The sequence below is a fragment of the Saccopteryx bilineata genome, chromosome 4, assembly GCF_036850765.1.
Source record: "Saccopteryx bilineata isolate mSacBil1 chromosome 4, mSacBil1_pri_phased_curated, whole genome shotgun sequence".
Classification (NCBI taxonomy): domain Eukaryota; kingdom Metazoa; phylum Chordata; class Mammalia; order Chiroptera; family Emballonuridae; genus Saccopteryx; species Saccopteryx bilineata.
In genome coordinates this window covers 244,471,710-244,494,024 of record NC_089493.1, presented here as the reverse complement: position 1 = coordinate 244,494,024, position 22,315 = coordinate 244,471,710, and the positions used below count along the sequence as shown (strand labels likewise).

The 22,315-nt window shown below is 37.0% G+C and overlaps 1 protein-coding gene across 1 annotated transcript in view; it reads left to right on the top strand.

Moving 5' to 3' along the window:
• Positions 1-22,315, top strand: part of PGGT1B (protein geranylgeranyltransferase type I subunit beta) — a 63,882-nt gene that overhangs the window by 1,115 nt on the left and 40,452 nt on the right. The window contains exon 2 of the mRNA XM_066274092.1: positions 13,555-13,673. Within this exon, the coding sequence (XP_066130189.1) occupies positions 13,555-13,673 (119 nt within the window). The remainder of the gene's footprint in view (positions 1-13,554; positions 13,674-22,315) is intronic.

Here is a 22,315-nt window from a genome sequence, read left to right as displayed (position 1 = left end):
TGCGTGACTGGGTCAGTCTTGGAAATTTATAGGTGACGTCTGCATACTTGTTCAAGAAATACTTATTATGTTAGGTGCTGGAGTGCAGCTGACCAAGACAAGCAATTTGAATCGAGTTCTTTCTATGCTGTATTAGTGTAGGGTTCATGGAAGCACATAGGAAGGGCAGGTACCTAATCCAGATTTCTTTTGGGATGCCTTCCCTTATCACATTTTCCAAAAGAGACCACTTCTAATTTTTAAAAAGAGTTTCAAAATTATATAAAACGTTAAAGAAATATTTTGATAAATCACATAGACTAATGCATGTACAGATTACTGCAGTAAACTGTAATTGTGGTTACAGCAGAAGAAAAACAGCAAAAATTGTTTGAACAACTTATTTAATAATTGATTTAATGTTCATATACTCTTAGGATCTACACCAGGCATTACCTATTAGATAACAGATATATGATACATTACATTAGTTAAGAGTTATTAATTCTATCTTTTTTATGCCTCATATTTGTCACTTGAGTAGAATTTTTAAAAATCAGTTTTGGTTTCTTTTTTATTTTTTTAAAGACTTTATTTATTGATTTTTAAAGAGAGGAGGAGAGAGAGAGAAAGGGGAGGGAAGAACAGGAAACATCAATTCATAGTATATGCTTCTTGTATGTACCTTGACTGGGCAAGCCCAGGGTTTTGAACCAGTGACCTCAGCATTCCAGGTCTGGACCCCATCCACTGTGCCACCACAGGTCAGGCCATTTTTGGTTTCTTATGGCTCAATTTATAACACATATAAGATAATCTGTACATATCAGTTTTTATAGTTATTGTTTTTTTAATTTTGAGAGTATGTTTATTAAAGCTGGGGAAAGTAAAACAAGGGGGGCTGCAGCAGACCAAGTGACCCCACGCTCAAGCCAGAGACCTTGGGCTCAAGCCAGCAACCTTTGGGCTCAAGTTAGTGACCATGGGTTCATGTCTATGATCCTATGCTGAAGCCAGCGACCCCACACTCAAGCCACGACCTTGGTTGGGGTTTTGAAACTTGGTCCTCTGTGTCCCAGTCTGATGCTCTAACCACTGCACCACCATCTGGTTAGGTGAGGCTCCAACCTTTAAAGAAAAGATGATTTGTCACAAAATTTCTACTAATACTAGAGTTTTAAGATAAAACAATGTGTTGACAAAGTTGTAATTCTTATCCAGTACTGCAGTTAAATTCCACAAGCATTTATTGAGTGCCTGCTGTGTCCTGGGTTTGGGAATATGGTATTAAACCAAAGATTCAGGTGTTCCTATGTTCATTGCTTTTTACTGATAGATATGAAACAGGTGACTCTTAAGAAGGATAATATTGGACCTAGACATTTAGATACTTATTTTCTGATCCACCATTTTGGCAAAATTATTTCATTTCTGTTTCCTTTAGTCTGACAAATAGTAATAAAATGACTTTTACTTTTTGAATAACAATGGATTTATGAAAATTTAAATGTACATTGCTGTTTCACCTGAGGTTTTTCTTTTATATTAGCTTCTGAAAAGTGGTAGTTACAGTTAACAAATGAATATTAAACCTTGAATTTCTTATGAGTGGTTTAGAGAGGGTTTTTTTGGTTATGTATTATGGTTGTCATTTGTATTTAGTATTTAAGTAAGAGTAATTAGAGTGGGGCTTTTTTTAATTGAGGAGCACAATATTGACCATCCCCTATTACTTTATTTTTACAGATTTAACTGTTCTGGGAGAAGGGTTTAGATAGTTTTTATTTTGCAAGATGTTCAGTTGCCGCGGACCAGCGCAGCTTCCAAATAACGGTGTGGAATTAAGGAAACACACTTTGTCAGAACAAAACCAATGGGACCGGGAGGACTCTTCAAACTGCCTGGCAGTATCTGAGTGCCTCACAGCCCCAGTTCGCTTTATTATATGGACCTATGCAAATCAAGGACCCTGATACAAAGTTGCACATCAAAGGCTAAGACAGGAACTCTCCCAAGGCAAAAACAGGATACATTAGTGAAATTTACAAACATCTGAAACAAACAGAGTCAGAGGAAGGGCATGTATATTGCTTCCTGCAACCCAAGGAAGGAAGTGGAGTGGGTGCAAACACTCAGCATCAAAGCCAAATATGGAGATGGAGGGGGGAGAACTTAGCCTTTTGCTAAGCCTTGAATCTATAATGGCTTCCTGCCATTAACGGTCCACAACATTCAGTCTTTCTGCTTCTGCATCCTTCCACATTGTTGTGTGTCCTGTGTTGCAGCTATAGCTGCCAGTCATCCTGAAATGACTCAGTCCTTTCATTCCCTACCTTATTTATCTGAAGTATTTCACAGGTTAACAGTGTATCCCTTCAAAGTATGGTGATGGTGGGAGGCTCTTAATCAGTGACATCAGGGTGCATACAGAAATGCATGTACCTGACCATCCCCAGATCTGCACTGGACTTTGTGTGGACCTGGGAGTCTGCATTATAGCAAGCATCCCAGGTGGTTCTCATACACAGTAATGACTGAAATTGTTTGCCTGATAGGAGAAACAAGTATACAAACAAGTTACAGCACTGCTTCCCAACTATAATGTGCATATGAATCACCTGGAGTCTTTTGAAATGCAGGTTCTAATTGCATAGTCTGGGTGAGACCTAAGCGATACTAATGCTGCTGATCCCCTGACCACACTTGAATTTGTTTGCACAATAATTTTATTCAAGGGGCATTCTGAAAGCCCCTAAGTAGCTCAATCTGAAGAGAGGGCTTAGAGAAGCTTCTTAGAAGTAACCTTGGAGCTAAATGTTAAAGAATGTATTGTTTTTTCATGTGTATGTGGGTGTATTATAGGCAAATGGACAATAAATAAAGACAATAAAGGCAGAAAGTGAGTGTTGAGCAGAGAAACTTCAATCAGTTCTCTAATAGTGGTTCAAATGTAAGGCAGGTGTAAGAATTTAGCCTAGAGAGGTAAACAGGGGGCAGATCACAAAGGGCTTTCTGTGCCATGGTAAGAAACTTCATTATTATTGTGTAAGTGATGGGAAGTTGCCAATCACTGGATCTTCCTGGTTAGATACACATTTCAAAGTAAACATTGGATTTGAAATTCATTGTTTTATTAAGTGGGGCAAGACCAGAAATAGGAGACCAACTAGGAAGCTGTTGCAGTAGTCCAGAAGCCAGGACTCGGGGCAGTGGAAGGAGGGATAGAAAGAAGGGATAAAGGAAGAAGGAGATCCGGGTTAGGGTTAGAACTGCCGTCTGGTTAGAGAATAAGAGGCACAAGGAGTAGGTTTAGAAAGGAAGATGATGATGTCTATCTATTATAGCACTTATCATATAGCTGCTTAGTTCTTTTTCCCCCTAATTTAACCTGCTTAAGGTTAGGAGGCTTGTTTTATTCATTTCTGTAAAAAAAAAAAAAAAATCTAGTCGGTAGTAGATGTTCAATAAATATTTTTATTGAAAAATAATTTTGCATGTTAAGTAAATCCAAAAACAAAAGACTATTCTTAAAAATCTTTATCAGGTGAGTCAGCTATTTAAAAATACTACAGGTGAAGAATAAGGCTTAAAATTCTACAGTTCCTTCAGTTGTTCAGTCATTCCAAAGCATTCATTGGGGCCTCTGTGTGCTATGTATTTTAACTTCATGATTAGTTCTGATGTATCCTTTATGGTTCTTCATTTCCACTGCTATCAATTTTATTGAGCATTGTTCTTTTTTCTTTTTAAGATTTTATTTCTTGATTTTATAATGAGAGAGAGAGAGAATGAGAAGAAAGGAGGGTGGGAGTAGGAAGAATCAACTCTTAGTAGTTGCTTCTGCTTCTCAAATGTGCCTTAACTGGGCAAGTCCAGGGTTTTGAACTGGCGACCTCAGAATTCCAGGTCAATGCCCTATCCACTGTGCCACCTCAGGTCAGGCTCATTCTTATTTTTTAATGCAGCTGCTTGTTTATAATTTTAGAACTCTTTGCAGTACGATTTAGCTATAGCCCCACCTGAGGTCTAGGCAGCAAGGTGGTTAACTGTTAAAGACGCTTGGAGATGCCATTAAAGAGATTGTACTAGAAAGGGGCAGAGCAAGTGACCCAAGTTTGGGAATCTAGTCAACTCCCATAAATCAGTGTTTCCAATATACTCCCAAATGGTCACTCACCTGCTCTAGCCTGACAATATACTGCTCATTTAGTGGCATAGGAAAATTGTGTTAGTGTGGCTAAATTCTTTATTTTTATTTCCCAGACTGTTTTTCCTTTAAGAAATTATTTTTTATTCTATTTAGTGTTTGTTTTTGTGTGTGTTCCCCCCCCCCCCCGAACAATTTGTTCTTAAGCCTGAAATATTTGAGGTCTTTTAGAGACATCATTTAGGGATCCACTTGTGAAGCAACTTGATGTAGGGACAAAAAAATTGACTTTTACATTCATGTAAGATACACTTTTTATATGTATCGTTCAGAGTATAAGAGGCAGGTAGACTTGGCTTGCTTCGGTTTTTCAGACTACACAGCATTCAATTCTTTGGGACAGAAGAAAGGAAGAGAACAGACAAATGTTCTCCAAAGAAATAATGAAGTAAAAATATCCTGACTGGCCTGAGTTTAGGTACATGCGTGACAAGATTACCTCTATATACTGCACCAGGGCAGGTTGCACCGCTGCCTCTATCCCAAGTAGCAGCCCTCTGGGCGCCATAAAATCCTCCATTTCCTTCAGAGGCCCACAGCACGAAATTTATGTATGTTGCCTGTGGCCTGTTTAATCTTCTTCCTTTCAGAGTTTTAGGGACTACTTGAGAATTTTGGCATGGTCAGAAAAGGAATACTTTCCTAATTTATCTTAGAGGGAGGCCCCAGATGACTTCTTGGTCCTGTCTTCCAGCTACTGCTGAGAGCTTCACTTTATAAACATAAGCTTTACTCTGTAGCTGTGTTAATTCTATAAACCTCAACTGCTATGAGTTGAAAATGTTGGACTTTTAGAAGCCTTTAATAATTAAGTATGCAAGATTTTAAAATAGTGTGTGCCACTAGATGACTGGTTTCTGGTGTTTGCCATACCCACCATATCTAGGAGCAAGTACAATGAAAAACATCATTCGGGTAACACTAATAAACAGATAACAGTATGACTTTAAGGCAGAGTTTCTCAACCTCAGCACTATTGGCATTTTGGACCAGATATTTCTTTCTTTGATGGAGTTGACCTAGGCGGCATAGGACATTTAGCAGCATCCCTGACCTTTACTGACTAGGTGCCAGTGGCACCCTTCCCTATTTGTGACTACCAAAAATGTCTTCAGAGTGTTCCCTGTGGATTAATATTGCCCCAGTGGAGAACCTCAACTACAGAGCAGTGCTTCTAAAGGCTGGCTACACATTAGACTCACCTAGGAAGTTTTTTTGGGTTTATTTGTATGTTTGTTTTTAAATACCATGTTCCCAGACTCCCAACTTCTGTCCAGTTCTGATTTCATTGTCAGGGAGTAAGGCCTATGCCTCTCTAGGTGTTGATGGTGCTAGTGTTTTAGTTACTTGTTTTTAAGCTGATTGTAATGCACAGCCAGATTTGAGAAACGAGTCACTGCCACTCAGAAGTTCTGAGTAGTTTTAACTGGTTATATAGCATTGAAATCTTAAACAAATTACTTGAATTCTTTTTACAGCACTTCATTTTCTTGCTGGAAAAAAAATGGACTAATTTCTCAAGTTCTTAGTAAAGAATACTTGCATATTTTAAGAGCATTTTGGATATGTTTTCATAGTATGTATTCTTTACTGACTGGAAGCTCTTTGTTTTATCCAGCCTCAATAGGTTGTTACCAACAACCTCATGTTCTCCATTTTTATCTCTGCCTTCCTTTTACTTCTTCTATAGTAATGCAAGCTAAATTATTAAATGCTTAATTTTGTCTGATTGTGATCATTCACTTTCTGGATTGTAGCAAAACTGAAAACCCTGTGAGAGCTCTCCAGAAGGATTAGATACAGGCTTTTTGTTAGTTAAATCAGTAGATATTGGCTATCATACCAGGAATAGGCATACCTTATCTCGTGAAACATATTACCAGAAACAATGATTGTCGAACTTGGCTACTGTTAGAAATTTTTCCCAAGTTTGCAGTATCATTTTGTTTTGGAGAAGAGCTGTTCCCTGGGGGGAAAAGGTTGCCAACCCAGGACCTGGGTGGGAGAAAAGGCCTGTAACGAGAGACAGTGATTAGATCCTAAAGTCAATGTTACTTCTGTTCCTTCCAGTCAGAGAAAATACCAAAAATAGTATCTTATCTTCCATTTATTGAGTGCTTGCTTATGGGAAGGTACGTATGATAATTATGTGAGGTGTAACAATAATTTACAGTTGAGGATTTAGAAAAGATTTAGAAAAGGTTAGGCATCCTGCCCAGGTTTCATATGGCTATAAATTGCCCAACCTAGGATTTAAATTTAGCTCATTGAACTGCGAAATCTGAGCTCTAAATTACAGTTTTCTACATAAAGGAGTTCCATTGCCCTTAATTTAATCCTGATCTTATCCAGATAAATCACCTTCCTTATTCAAGTGGAAGTCATTTGTTAGAATTAAATTCAGATAATATATGAGAAAATTTTAGCTCAGTGTCTAATATGCAGTAATAGTAATCTTAATAATGTAAGTTTCCCAAAATTTATTGTTCTTAAGTGTACCAATATCTTATTAGTGTTAGTTTTTGCCCGTAAGCTTTGTTTGGGATTAAGTTACTCTGATTTCTCCTCCTGTTAGCTAATGGATGCCAACCTTTATCAACCAGGAATCAGAGAGAATTACAACAAAAAAAAGTGACTATTTTCTCATTTCTCCTCAAGTTGCTAATACCATTCTAGATACATACAGAAGAAATTAGTATATTATATACAGTGGATACCTTAGGTATTAAGGCTTAATTCTCTTTTGGAATCTCCATTAAAAAGGTTACAAAATGCCTCAAGTGGCTCTGCTATAAGATTTTAGACTAAATAACTTGTAGTATTAATGTAGCCCTATTAGTCATGGAACTTACTAGAATATGGAAATGGGATAACCATGCTCAGTCAACATTGTAGAATCCATCTTAACATGAAAGAAATTATATATAGCAAGCTCTTTATGTGAAAAGCAATCACCACAGTGTTTTTATATGAAAACATAAGCTTTAGATTGCTGATTTAGAGTGCAGCCTTGAAGGGGGAATGAGTATAGTCTTACAGTTTCTCATTCCATCAAACAATGGTCCTCTATAAGAGAATGGAATTGAAATATATTTGTATTTTTAAAAGTATTCTTGAAGTGACGTCACGGAAATGGCGCCGTGAGAAGCGCGTCCGACAGCTCTCCCCTAAATCACAACAAATTTATCAACTAGAAACAGAAAAATTTATCCTCGGAGCATTCTGGAGTTCCACACAAACTGAAAGCAAAAGGACTGTTATCACTTGAATCTGAGAGACGAGGGTGTGGAGGAAGCTACCGCAGCGAGGCTCATTCAAGCCGCGAGGGAGTGCGCCTGCGTGCTATCAATAAGACCACCCTCAGATGCCGATAAGAAAGAGGAAATCGAATATTATGGATACAAAAGAAAGAGAGGTAACACAAATAGATGTGGAAAAATCTATGGAGAAAAGACTTAACATATTGGAAGCCTTGGAGCTAAATGACAGAGAATTTAAAATAGAAATCTTAAAAATACTCAGAGATATACAAGAAAACACAGAAAGGCAATATAGGGAGATCAGAAAACAACTCAATGAACACAAAGAATATATTACCAAGGAAATTGAAACTATAAAAACAAATCAAACAGAAATGAAAAACTCAATTCACGAGCTAAAAAATGAGGTAACAAGCTTAGCTAACAGAACAGCCCAGATTGAAGATAGGATTAGTGAAATAGAAGACAAACAACTTGAGGCACAACAGAGAGAAGAAGAAAGAGACTCAAAAATAATAAAAAACGAGAAAGCCCTACAGGAATTGTCTGACTCCATCAGAAAGAATAACATAAGAATAATAGGTATATCAGAGGGAGAAGAGAAAGAAAATGGAATGGAGAATATACTCAAACAAATAATAGACGAGAACTTCCCAAACCTGTGGAAGGAACTAAAGCCTCAAATTCAAGAAGCAAACAGAACACCAAGTTTTCTTAACCCCAACAAACCCACTCCAAGGCACATCATAATAAAGATGACACAAACCAATGACAAAGAAAAAATTCTCAAGGCAGCCAGGGAAAAGAAGAGTACAACATATAAAGGAAGGCCTATTAGATTATCATCAGATTTCTCAGCAGAAACTCTACAAGCTAGAAGAGAGTGGACCCCAATATTTAAAGCCCTGAAAGAGAGGAACTTTCAGCCAAGAATACTATACCCATCAAAGCTATCCTTCAAGTATGAAGGAGATATAAAAGCATTCACAAATACAGAAAAGATGAGAGAATTTATCAACAGAAAGCCCCCACTCCAGGAAATACTAAGGGGGGTTTTCCAACCAGATTCAAAGAACAAAAGAAAACAACACCACAAGTAACAGCTCCACCAAGAACACAATAAAACCAAACTTAAATTGTGACAACAAAGGAAAAAAAGGGGGGAGAGGATGGAGATTAACAGTAGCAAAGGATGATGAAGTGCAGAAATACTTATAGGGTACTACAATGAATATGGTAGGTACCCTTTTCATTACTTAATGGTAACCACCCTTAAAAAAACCACCACAAAAACACTTGACTTAAAAAAGGTAGCAACAGAGGAAAGAAGTATGGAACACAAACAAACAAAAACAAATGGTAGAAAAACAAAAGAGAAGAATCAAACTAGATACAAAACTAACAGAAAGCAATTTATAAAATGGCAGTAGGGAACCCACAAGTGTCAATAATTACACTAAATGTAAATGGATTAAACTTACCAATAAAAAGACACAGAGTAGCAGAATGGATTAAAAAAGAAAATCCAACTATATGCTGCCTACAAGAAACACATCTAAGCAACAAGGATAAAAACAAATTCAAAGTGAAAGGCTGGAAAACAATACTCCAAGCAAACAACACCCAAAAAAAAGCAGGCGTAGCAATACTCATATCTAATAATGCTGACTACAAGACAGAAAAAGTACTCAGAGACAAAAATGGTCATTTCATAATGATTAAGGGGAAGTTGAATCAAGAAGACATAACAATCCTTAATATATATGCACCAAACCAAGGAGCACCAAAATATATAAGACAGCTACTTATTGACCTTAAAACAAAAACTAACAAAAATACAATCATACTTGGAGACCTCAATACACCAATGACGGCTCTAGATTGGTCATCCAAACAGAGAATCAATAAAGATATAGTGGCCTTAAACGAAATACTAGAACACCTGGATATGATAGACATCTACAGGACACTTCATCCCAAAGCGACAGAGTATACATTTTTCTCTAGTGTACATGGAACATTCTCAAGAATTGACCATATGTTGGGCCACAAAGACAATATCAGCAAATTTAGAAAAATTGAAATTGTACCAAGCATATTTTCTGATCATAAAGCCTTGAAACTAGAATTCAACTGCAAAAAAGAGGGGGAAAAACCCACAAAAATGTGGAAACTAAACAACATACTTCTAAAAAATGAATGGGTCAAAGAAGAAATAAGCGCAGAAATCAAAAGATATATACAGACAAATGAAAATGAAAATACGACATATCAGAATCTCTGGGATGCAGCAAAAGCAGTAATAAGAGGAAAGTTCATATCACTTCAGGCCTATATGAACAAACAAGAGAGAGCCGAAGTAAACCACTTAACTTCACACCTTAAGGAACTAGAAAAAGAAGAACAAAGACAACCCAAAACCAGCCGAAGAAAGGAGATAATAAAAATCAGAGCAGAAATAAATGAAATAGAGAACAGAAAAACTATAGAAAAAATCAATAAAACAAGGAGCTGGTTCTTTGAAAAGATCAACAAAATTGACAAACCCTTGGCAAGACTCACCAAGGAAAAAAGACACAGGACTCAAATAAATAAAATCCAAAATGAAAGAGGAGAGATCACCACAGACATCATAGAAATACAAAGAATTATTGTAGAATACTATGAAAAATTATATGCCACCAAATACAACAATCTAGAAGAAATGGATAAATTCCTAGAACAATACAACCTTCCTAGACTGAGTCATGAAGAAGCAGAAAGCCTAAACAGACCAATCAGCAGGGAGGAAATAGAAAAAACTATTAAAAATCTCCCCAAAAATAAAAGTCCAGGCCCAGACGGTTATACTAGTGAATTCTATCAAACATTCAAAGAAGACTTGGTTCCTATTCTACTCAAAGTCTTCCAAAAAATTGAAGAAGAAGCAATACTTCCAAACACATTTTATGAGGCCAACATAACCCTCATACCAAAACCTGGCAAGGATGGCACAAAGAAAGAAAACTACAGACCAATATCTCTAATGAATACAGATGCTAAAATACTAAACAAAATACTGGCAAACCGAATACAACAACATATTAAAAAAATAATACATCATGATCAAGTGGGATTCATCCCAGAATCTCAAGGATGGTTCAACATACCCAAAACGGTTAACGTAATACACCATATCAACAAAACAAAGAACAAAAACCACATGATCTTATCAATAGATGCAGAAAAGGCTTTTGATAAAATACAACACAATTTTATGTTTAAGACTCTCAACAAAATGGGTATAGAAGGAAAATATCTCAACATGATAAAGGCCATATATGATAAACCATCAGCCAACATCCTATTAAACGGCATAAAACTGAGGACTTTCTACCTTAAATCAGGAACAAGACAGGGTTGTCCACTCTCTCCACTCTTATTCGACGTGGTGCTAGAAGTTCTGGCCAGAGCAATCAGACAAGACAAAGAAATAAAAGGCATCCATATCGGAAAAGAAGAAGTAAAGCTATCACTTTTTGCTTATGATATGATCCTATACATCGAAAACCCGAAGGACTCCACAAAAAGATTATTAGAAACAATAAACCAATACAGTAAGGTCGCAGGATACAAAATTAACATACAAAAGTCCATAGCCCTTCTATATGCCAACAATGAAATATTAGAAAACGAACTCAAAAAAATAATCCCCTTCACGATTGCAACAAAAAAAATAAAATACCTAGGAATAAACATAACAAAGAACGTAAAGGACCTATATAATGAAAATTACAAAGCATTGTTAAGGGAAATCGAAAAAGATACAATGAGATGGAAAAATATTCCTTGTTCTTGGATAGGAAGAATAAATATAATCAAAATGGCCATATTACCCAAAGCAATATACAAATTTAATGCAATTCCCATCAAAATCCCTATGAGATTTTTTAAAGAACTGGAACAAAAAATCATCAGATTTATATGGAACTATAAAAAACCCCGAATAGCCAAAACAATCCTAAGGAAAAAGAATGAAGCTGGGGGCATTACAATACCTGACTTTAAACTATATTATAGGGCCACGATAATCAAAACAGCATGGTATTGGCAAAAAAGTAGACACTCAGACCAATGGAACAGAATAGAAAGCCCAGAAATAAAACCACATATATATGGTCAAATAATCTTTGATAAACGGGCCAACAACACACAATGGAGAAAAGAAAGCCTCTTCAACAAATGGTGTTGGGAAAACTGGAAAGCCACATGCAAAAGAATGAAACTCGACTACAGCCTGTCCCCGTGTACTAAAATTAATTCAAAATGGATCAAAGACCTAAATATAAGACCTGAAACAATAAAGTACATAGAAGAAGACATAGGTACTAAAATCATGGACCTGGGTTTTAAAGAACATTTTATGAACTTGACTCCAATGGCAAGAGAAGTGAAGGCAAAGATAAATGAATGGGACTACATCAGAATTAAAAGTTTTTGCTCAGCAAGAGAAACTGATATCAAAATAAACAGACAGCCAACTATATGGGAACTGATATTTTCAAACGACAGCTCAGATAAGGGCCTAATATCCAAAATTTACAAAGAACTCATAAAACTCAACAACAAACAAACAAACAATCCAATAAAAAAATGGGAAGAGGACATGAACAGACACTTCTCCCAGGAAGAGATACAAATGGCCAACAGATATATGAAAAGATGCTCAGCTTCATTAGTTATTAGAGAAATGCAAATCAAAACTACAATGAGATACCACCTCACTCCTGTTAGATTAGCTGTTATCAACAAGACGGGTAATAGCAAATGTTGGAGAGGCTGTGGAGAAAAAGGAACCCTCATTCACTGTTGGTGGGAATGTAAAGTAGTACAACCATGATGGAGGAAAGTATGGTGGTTCCTCACAAAACTGAAAATAGAACTACCTTATGACCCAGCAATCCCTCTACTGGGTATATACCCCAAAACCTCAGAAACATTGATACGTGAAGACACATGTAGCCCCATGTTCATTGCAGCACTGTTCACAGTGGCCAAGACATGGAAACAACCAAAAAGCCCTTCAATAGAAGACTGGATAAAGAAGATGTGGCACATATACACTATGGAATACTACTCAGCCATAAGAAATGATGACATCAGATCATTTACAGCAAAATGGTGGGATCTTGATAACATTATAAGGAGTGAAATAAGTAAATCAGAAAAAAACAAGAACTACATGATTCCATACATTGGTGGAACATAAAAATGAGACTAAGAGACATGGACAAGAGTGTGGTGGTTACCAAGGGTGGGGGGGGGGGGAGGATATTAGAGGGAGGGAGGGAGAGAGTTAGAGGGAGGGGGAGGGGCACAGAGAACTAGATAGAGGGTGACAGAGGACAATCTGACTTTGGGCGAGGGGTTTGCAACATAATTTGATGACAAAATAACCTAGACATGTTTTCTTTGAATATATGTACCCTGATTTATTAATGTCATCCCATTACCATTAATAAAAATAAAAAAAATAAAAAAAACAAAAAAAACAAAGAACAAAAAAAAAAAAAAGTATTCTTTCCCAAAATTTATTAGCAGTTTTTTCTGTGAGGTCACATTATTTGTAAACAAATTTGAGTAAAAATGGATTTATTCTAACATTCCTCAAGAATTAAGCTGCAGCTATAAGCATAATTACTTTTGACAAATTAATGAATTGAGATTTTTATGTGTTTTTTCAAGCTTTTAACTTTATTTATACTGAACCAGTGCAGGAAATTTTTTTTTAAATCTGTTTTTAACCTTTAGGTTACTGATATACTATACTGGCTTCAGTAAATTCAGATGAGTACAATTGGTTTTTTATTCCCAAAGTAACCTTTTAAAAAAGTTGAGACAAAGGTATGATTGATAATACTAAATTAATACTACAATAATATTAATCATATAATTAATATATTAATAATATAATACTAAACATAAGAATATATTGGATTTCTTGGCTTTTGCAAGATGAGAGTTTTGTTTAAAATATTGGAAAATTAGAATGAGTTTATTACATTTATGAGTCAAAAAGACATCAGTGATTTGATAGTAAAGATGGAATCTTATGTTTTTTTCTTTTAGGTTGACAATTGCATTTTTTGCGCTCTCCGGGCTGGATATGTTGGATTCCTTAGATGTGGTGAATAAAGATGACATAATAGAGTGGATTTACTCCCTGCAGGTCCTTCCCACAGAAGACAGTGAGTGAGTTTTTAGCATTTTGTTTTTAGTGTGACTAGTTGTACCTGGTGTAATGTGTTAGATTAGCATATCTTTGTGTTTATTTATAAACTATTAATATATTTTATTTATTTATTTTCCTTGTAATGCAACATTCCCATTCTGTTCAAATATAACACTTAACAAAGTCTAATGTTTAATGTTTGGGGGAACAATTGAAACTTGTCTGGGATGAAAAGATTCACCATTATAGCACTGTCCTGTGTTGTGTACTTCCAAGTTAATGACTGCGTGTTGATTATTTGTATTTTGATAGGTATGTTTGATTAGTTTTTTATCATTTACTTTTTATTTCTCTTCAGTGAAAACCTCTTTGCTATCAAAAAGTTTCATTTCAGCCTGACCTGTGGTGGCACAGTGGATAAAGTGTCGACTGGGAATGCTGAGGTTGCTGGTTTGAAGCCCTGAGCTTGCCTGGTCAAGGCACATGTGCTTCCTGCTCCTCCCCCTTTCTTTCTCTCTCTCTCATTCTCTCTATTCTCTAAAATGAATAAATAAAATCTTTAAAAAAAAAAGTTTCATTTCAATCTCCTATTCATCTTTACTCTAATGTTTCATTAGCATTTCTTTAATGGTTTCTTAGAGCTTTTGCTTACACTTCCGTCATTTTTATACCTCTTAAAACTTTATAAATTTTCATTAGTTAAATAAATCAAAGTTCAGAAATTATCTTACCAACTAAATATACACACATTTTATAAACTCCATTGTTCATTGTGAAGTGTAAAATACCTAATATCAATTTAACTTATGTTAGAAATTCTAACCTGGAAAAGATCAAGCAAATAAGCTGTTAGAACATCACACAGTTTTTATCAGTGGTCACCATATATCTGTCTTTTAAGAGTCAGCATTTGTAAAATAACAGTATTGTTCATTGGTTGGAGTAATCATGTATAAATCTCACCTAAATGAACTTTGGGGGAAATAAGCTAAAGCTTTATTTAGAAAAAAAGAAAGAGGTTTTATCTATTAGCAGATGCTGTTTGGAGTAGTTTGTGGCTTTCTACTTCATTGTTCTTGAAGTTCCCAGTGTTGGTTTTTATGTAACTTTTTCTTTTATTTTCCCCTGAAGTTAGAGGTGGGGAGGCAGTAAAACAGACTCCCACATGCACCCTAACTGGGATCCACCCAGCATGCCAACCAGGGGCCGATGCTCTGCCCATCTGGGGCGTTACTCGGTTGGGAGCCATTCTAGCACCTGAGGCGGAGGCAATGGAGCCATCCTCAGCGCCTGGGACAACTTTGCTCCAATGGAGCCTTGGCTACGGGAGGGGAAGAGAGAGATAGAGAGAAAGGAGGGGGGAAGGGTGGAGAAGCAGATGGGCACTTCTCCTGTATGCCCTGGCCGGGAACCAAACCCAGGACTTCCATATCCCTGGCCAATGCTCTACCACTGAGCCAACTGGTCAGGGCCAGTTTTTATATCATATAACTTTTAAAATCTGTGCCTGTGGATGAATCTTTGTTAAAAATGATTGAGCATTTTGGACTAGGTCTATCAGAACTTAATACATAAATATCTGATCACTCTTCATCTGCTATGAAGCAGCATTTGTGATATATTGGTCCATAGTTACAGAGTCTAATGTGTTGGTGAGTAGGATTTATTGAATATTCTGCTAAGAATACTCTTCTAAACCTGTGAAGAAGGGCTTTGATAAATTACAAGATAAGGTTCTTACTCTTTCTGAGGTTGTGGCTGACATGAGGTCACAGTTTAGTTGTTTCCAGTGGAAATGGTGTTCTATTATGGAGTCAGAGGGAAAGCATTGCAAAGGACTCACATATGGGAGATTGTGGCTTCCTAGCGTTTAATGAAGTTGAAATGGAAAGCTGCCCCCCAGGTTCCAGTGTCTCATCTCCATTCATCTCACCAGAAAAAATTTTAATCCTGTCTTTACCAAGGCCACATCAAGACCAGAGCCCAGATACTGTGCCATGATTCAGTTCAGTTCGTCCCTGTCCTCATCTGGTTAGCATAGTCCTTCTGGGTGTGCCCAGGCTAATACTGTGCTTAGGCCCACTTTTGGAGTCCCTCCTGGGCCCCAGGCAGCCATTAGAGCTGCATGGCTGCTTGGATAGCGTGTAAATGAACAGGATGAGTATGTCAGGCAAGACAAGAAGAGAAGGTCCTTTGTTAGTCTGTTATATTATTTTTTTCTTTTTATTCATTTTGATTTTTCTTTTTCCAATTGATTGGTACTTCTTAATCTTTACCAGGCTTGTGTTGGTTCCTCCCACTAACCAATGAGATTCTTTTTCTAGGCTAGACTGACAGGCCTCTGTGGTCGCCATTTTGGCTTTTATTGCACATCCCTCACAGTGGAAGCATGGCTTTCTATAGTCTTCTGGAGTGTGTGAATGAGCCTGTAAATGCTACTTTTCTACTAAAACAGTTTTCCAAGTTTTATTAATCTTAGTATTTGTTTCCTTCTTCCCTAGTTTATAATGCTTAATGTCTGATTCTCTCTGCTTCCTACCCTAATTAATACAGTTTAAACTCGTGGACACACAAGTTTAATTCATTTTATGGCTGAGCTTGTGACTTAATTTGCTCGTGTGTCAAATTGAATTTTCCAATTTAAATTAATGGGAATGCAATTAATTCGTTCTGGCCCCCAAGAACCACACAATTTTTTTGTTTTATATGCTTTTAAATAAGAAAATGTACTTTGTAAATAACAAATACATATATATAACATAATAAGAGAGAATGCAAAGAAATAAACTGGTTTATGAAGTGTATTTACCTTCAAGGTCAGGCAAAGATGCTGGTGGAAGGGGAGGAGACATTAGCATAACAGTGGCCCTTCCCAAACAGGAAGATAATTAGCAATTTCACAGACAGCTGCCCAGCGCCATTTTTAATAATAAAAGTGAGCAAACTCAGAAAATACAAATTTTACAAACTCATTTGCCCAACAATCATCATTTTCTTCACTGACTTTTGGCTTTTTCATCACGCTTTCCTCACTTTCACTTAGAGGCCGTTTCAACAAAAAGCTTTCTATGGAAGTTTGTTCCTCCCTTTCACGACGTTTGACAGGCCATCTAGTGGAGGGTGATGGAAGCTCGTGATTCAAATATCCACTCGTGACTTAAAGCAAAATCCCGCAAGTGACTGCTCATCTCTCAAATTGCTTGTGATTTAAAGTGCTCGTGTGTCAAGGTACTACTGTATTTAGCTACCTACTCTAACATAGTCACCTGCAAATGGAAGTAATTTGTATTCTCCCTTTGTACTTGCTTAACTGAAAATCTGGAATTTTTTTTTACTTGCTTAACTGAAAGTCTGGATTTTTTTTTTTTTAAGTGGGATGTTAAACAGATGTGGCCAATGCCAGTTAGTTCTGACAGTTAAGAGTGTCATCCCAAAACAAGGTTGCAGGTGTGATCCCTGCCCTGGTCAGGGCACACAGGAAGCAACCAAAAATACACAACTGAGGAGAACAACAAATGCTTTCCTTCCCCCTCCCCCTCCTCTCTCTCTCCCTTTCTCTCTCTTTCTCTCTCTCTCTCTCTTTTTCTTAAGTGAGAAGTGGGGAGGCAGAGAGACAGACTTCTGCATGTGCCTCGACCAGGATCAACCTGCAAGCCTACCACTTGGCAATGCTCTGCCCATCTGGGGGTGTTTCTCTATTGCCCAGCAACCAAACTATTTTAGCACCTGGGGCCAACTTGCTCCAACCAGAAGAGCAAAGGAGAGGAAGTGAGAAATTAAGAGACAGAAGGGAGAGGGAAAGGGATAGAGAAGCAGATGGTCACTTCTCCTGTGTCAGGACCAGGAATCAAACCTGGACATCCATACACTGGGTTGACACTCAACCACTGAGCCAACCAGCCAGGGTCTCTGTGTCTTTCTAAAAAGTAATAAAAATTAAGTCCTGGCCAGATAGTTCAGTTGTATGGAGCGTTGTCCTGGAGTACAAAGGTTGCTGGTTCAGTTCCCCAGTCAGGGCACATACAGGAGGAGCTCAGTGTTCCTGTCTCTCTCTCCCTACCTGCCCAAAAAACAAAACAAAAAAAAAACAAACAGATGTAACGTAGTATTACAGATTTTTTTTTAGAGCATGACAGATAGGAAGAGAGATGAAAAGCATCAACTCATAGTTGTGGCACCTTTGTTGTTCATTGATTTTTCATATGTGCCTGGACCAGGGGGCTCTAGCTGAGCCAGTGACACCTTGCTCAAGCCATCAACCTTGGGCTTCAGGCCATTGACCTTTGTGCTCAAGCTAGCGACCAGGGTACCAGTTCTATGATCCATGCACAAGCCAGCAAGCCCGTGCTCAAGCCAGATGAGCCTGCGCTCAAGCCGGCGACCTTGGGGTTTCAAACCTGGGACCTCAGTCTCCCTGGCTAACACTGGTTCTATCTACTGTGCCACTGTCTGGTCCGGCAATATTACAGATTCTGATTTTTGTTTCTCTACTAAAAATTCATGTCCTGATCAAATTATACACTGTGTTTCATAGGAAAGTTATTCTGTAAATTTTTGCTAAAATATATTTTGCATTATGTTTAAAAAAAGTTTATTGATATTTATTCCCCTGACATAAAATAGACTTCTGTAGAAAAGAATGGGCTATAATGTTTTAATGAGAAAACTCACTCTATAGGCTACAGTTACCAGAACATTGACCACTTAGTCACCATGCTGTCTACTTTTGTCTTATTTTACATTTTTTCCTACTTTAAGGACTCTTTGCTAGCTTTATTATTTTGTCTGCTTTGTTTTTGTCTGCTCTTTAGTATGTGCTTATTTTCCCCCATATAGTCAAAAGATATTACACCAAAAGATACTATACCAAGCCTGACCAGGCAGTGACCCAGTGGATAGAGTGTTGTACTGGGACGTGGAGGGCCCAGGTTCAAGACCCCTGAGGTCACCATTTTGATCGCAGGCTCATCTGGTTTGCGCAAGGCTCACCAGCTTGAGCCCAAGGTCACTGGCATGAGCAAGGGGTCATTTGGTCTGCTGTAGCCTCCCCCCCATCAAGGCACATATGAGAAAGCAATCAGTGAATACCTAAGGTGCCGCAATGAAGAATAAACACTTCTCATCTCTCTCCCTTCCTGTCTGTCTGTCCCCGTTTGTCCCTCTCTCTGTCTCTGTCACAAAAAAAGATACTACACCAAAAGATACTATAAGGTACTAGAATGTTCATAGCAGTATTTTTCACAAAGCACAGAAGTAGGAACTATACAAGCTACTCATCATTGGTGTAATTGATAAATGATATATTAGACTGTTTATATAATGGAATACTGTACAGTAACAGGAAATACAAGTGTACAACTTCCTGTAAAAATTTGGATGAATGTAACATGTTTTGAGAGAAAGAAGTACAGAGTATGGTATATTACTCCACTTATATAAAATACAAAAATAGGCAAAAACTATCTCAGCTTTTGTGGAATGACTAGAGGAAGTAGGAGGGGCTCTTGGTGCTGTCACGTACTTTTTTTTCTTGAGCTTAGTGCTGGTTTTATGTGTGAGTTTAGTTTGCAGAAGTTCATTGAACTGTTTAATTATCATAGGTGCACTTTTCTGTTATTATACTTTGATGAAAGTTTAAAAATTGTTTTAAATTAGGGTTGGTACTCACCATCTCTTTCGAGACCCTTCAGAATTCTCTCTCACATTGTACTGTCATCTCCATGGATTTCATTGGTTTGAAGCCCATTGCTATTTCTTTTAACTATTGCTGCTTACCTATTGCTTAAAATGTTTTTACTTACATCTTAATTGTAAATTCCTGGAGGACAGAGAATGTGTCTGTCTTAATTTCTTTTCATTTTCAGTGTCTAAAGCATTTTTGTTTATCAGCAGTTTTTAGACTGTTAAATCACTCATACCTTCTCCAACTTTACTATTCCTCCTTTCTGTATTTTCATATTTATCCTAGAGCTTCTTCTGGCACCTCCAGTATTTTCTCATTTGTAAGGCATTTGCAGACTGAGTAGAATATGCTTTCTGTGACTCATAGGTCTATATTTGTCCTACCTTGTGGTAGCATATAAAATCTTAAAAATCTTAAAATCTTAAACAAAACCCAGAGACCAGAAAGGATAAGTTTGACAGATTTGACTAAATATTTTAAATGTTATGTAGTGAAAGATAACAAAGTTAGGTAAGTGACTAACTTGGAGGAAATTGTGGCAATATATATAATAGACAAAATGTTAGTAAATTTTATATATTGTCACAAGTCTTTGTCTATATTGAAGTAGTCTTAAAGACAGAAAAAAATGACGGCTCACTGTTTAGAAAATGACAAAATATATGAACAAGTAATTCACCATAGAAGTACAGATAGTCAATAAATAATGAAAAGAGGATTAACCTTACTAGAAATCAGGGAGATGTAATAGAAACAATGATGTTACATTATTTTTTACCTAAGATGTCAATTTAACAAAAAGTTTTGCTTTTTTTAATTTTTTTCTTTTATATTTCTTTTGTTTTCTTTTTCCCTCCCCCTCTCCCTTCTTCCGTCCCCCCCCCCCCCCATTACCACCACACTCTTGTCCATGTCTCTTAGTCTCGTTTTTATGTCCCACCAATGTATGGAATCGTGCAGTTCTTGGTTTTTTATGATTTACTTATTTTACTCCATATAATGTTATCAAGATCCCACCATTTTGTTGTAAATGATCTGATGTCATCATTTCTTATGGCTGAGTAGTATACCATAGTGTATATGTGCCACATCTTTATCCAGTCTTCTATTTTTTTTTTACAGTGATTAAGGCCTTTAAGCAAACTCTTGGCCAATACAGCAAGAATCCATAAAAGAGTAGTGTCTTTAACATGTTCACCAAGTCCAAGTTGGCACCAATACCATTCCAAATCCCTGATAAATGCAACCCAACCCCAGTTCAGTCTGTTAGGAGCTGTCACAAGGAGCAGGAGTCCAGGAAAAGCCCACATCCAGGAAAAGTCCTCATGGCACTGGAATTGTCACAATTCTATACTTTGCAGCTCACGTCCAAGTCCCAATGACTGCTGCTTCTAGCTGGTAATGATTCAGGTAGACTGGAAAAGCCATTTGCAGCATGTGTGGAGATGGAGCTTCTGTTCTCCTCTGCCTGGAGAGGTGAGACCAGGTTGCTTTTCCCTGGAGCTCTGCGACTGTGGCGTGGTAAAGAGAGGGAAACAAAAAGTTTTAAAAGTTGGCAAGAATATGGGTGAAAGAGCACTTTAATGTTCTTTTGGTACAAGTGAAAATTATTACAATCTTTGAGGGGCATTTTAGCAGTATAATTTTTTATTCTATCTGACATAATCTCATTTGGGTTGAATAATGGCCACAAAAAGACATGTTTACTCAGAACCTCAGAATATGAGTTTATTTAGAATAAGGGTCTTTCCAGATGTAGTTAAGGTAACAATCTTGAGACCAGTGACTGGTGTCTTTATAAAAGAAAGGAGAGAGAGAGAGATTTGAGACACAAAGAGGAAGGCCATGTGAATAGAGAGGCAGTGAGTAGAGTGGTGGGTTAACACGCTGAAGAATGCCTGTATTACCCAAAGACAGCAGAAACTAAGGAAGAGGCATGAAATGGATTCTCTCTCAGAGCTCCAGACAACCCTGCCAACACCTTGATTTTAGATTTCTGGACTCCAGAACTATGAGAGAATGCATAGTTTCTGTTGTTTACAAGCCATTATTAGGTTTACAGTAATTTGTTCCTAGCCTTAGGAAGCTAATGCACGTGCACAAAAATATATGTAGAAGATTATTTTGACATTGTTTATTATAGTAGCAAATTAGAAGCAAAAATAAATATTCACCAAAAGTGAAACAGTTAAATTGTAGTCTAGTAAAGAACTCCATGCAGTAGTGAAGTGATTGAGGTAGAGCTGTATTTGTACTGACATGAAGCTGTTCATCATATCTGAATAAATGATAAATACCAACATATACAGAGGCATTTTGCTTTAATAATTTGTGAATATAAATGTATAGGAAAAACTGAAAGGACACATAGAAACATCTTTGTGGAGGGGGAAGTAGATGGGATCAGAGGTAAGAGATGCAGGATAAGATACTTTTTATCTTATATTTTTATTCTATATATCTTGCATTATTTGAATGTTTGCACTAATATGTTTGTTTACAAATTTGAGTTCAGAAATGTCTTAGTTTAACTTCTCTTCAAAACAAAACAAAAATAAACATTTGGCCTGACCGGGTGGTGGCGCAGTGGATAGAGTGTTGGACTGGGACACTGAGGACCCAGGTTCGAGAACCCCGAGGTCACCAGCTTGAGCCCAAGGTCTCTGGCTCGAGCAAGGGGTTACTCAGTCTGCTGAAGGCCTGCAGTCAAGGCACATATGAGAAAGCAATCAATGAACAATTAAGGTGTCGCAACGAAAAACTGATGATTGATACTTCTCATCTCTCTCTGTTCCTGTCTGCCTGTCCCTATCTATCTAACTCTCTGTCTCTGTATAACAAATAAATAAATAAAATAAACATTTAAAAACTTATTAAAGTTATATGGTTATGCATAAATATTGATATTTAGCTCATTGCAGAAATAATGTATAGTATTTAATATTTTATAATTTTCAAAACCATTGTCAAAAATT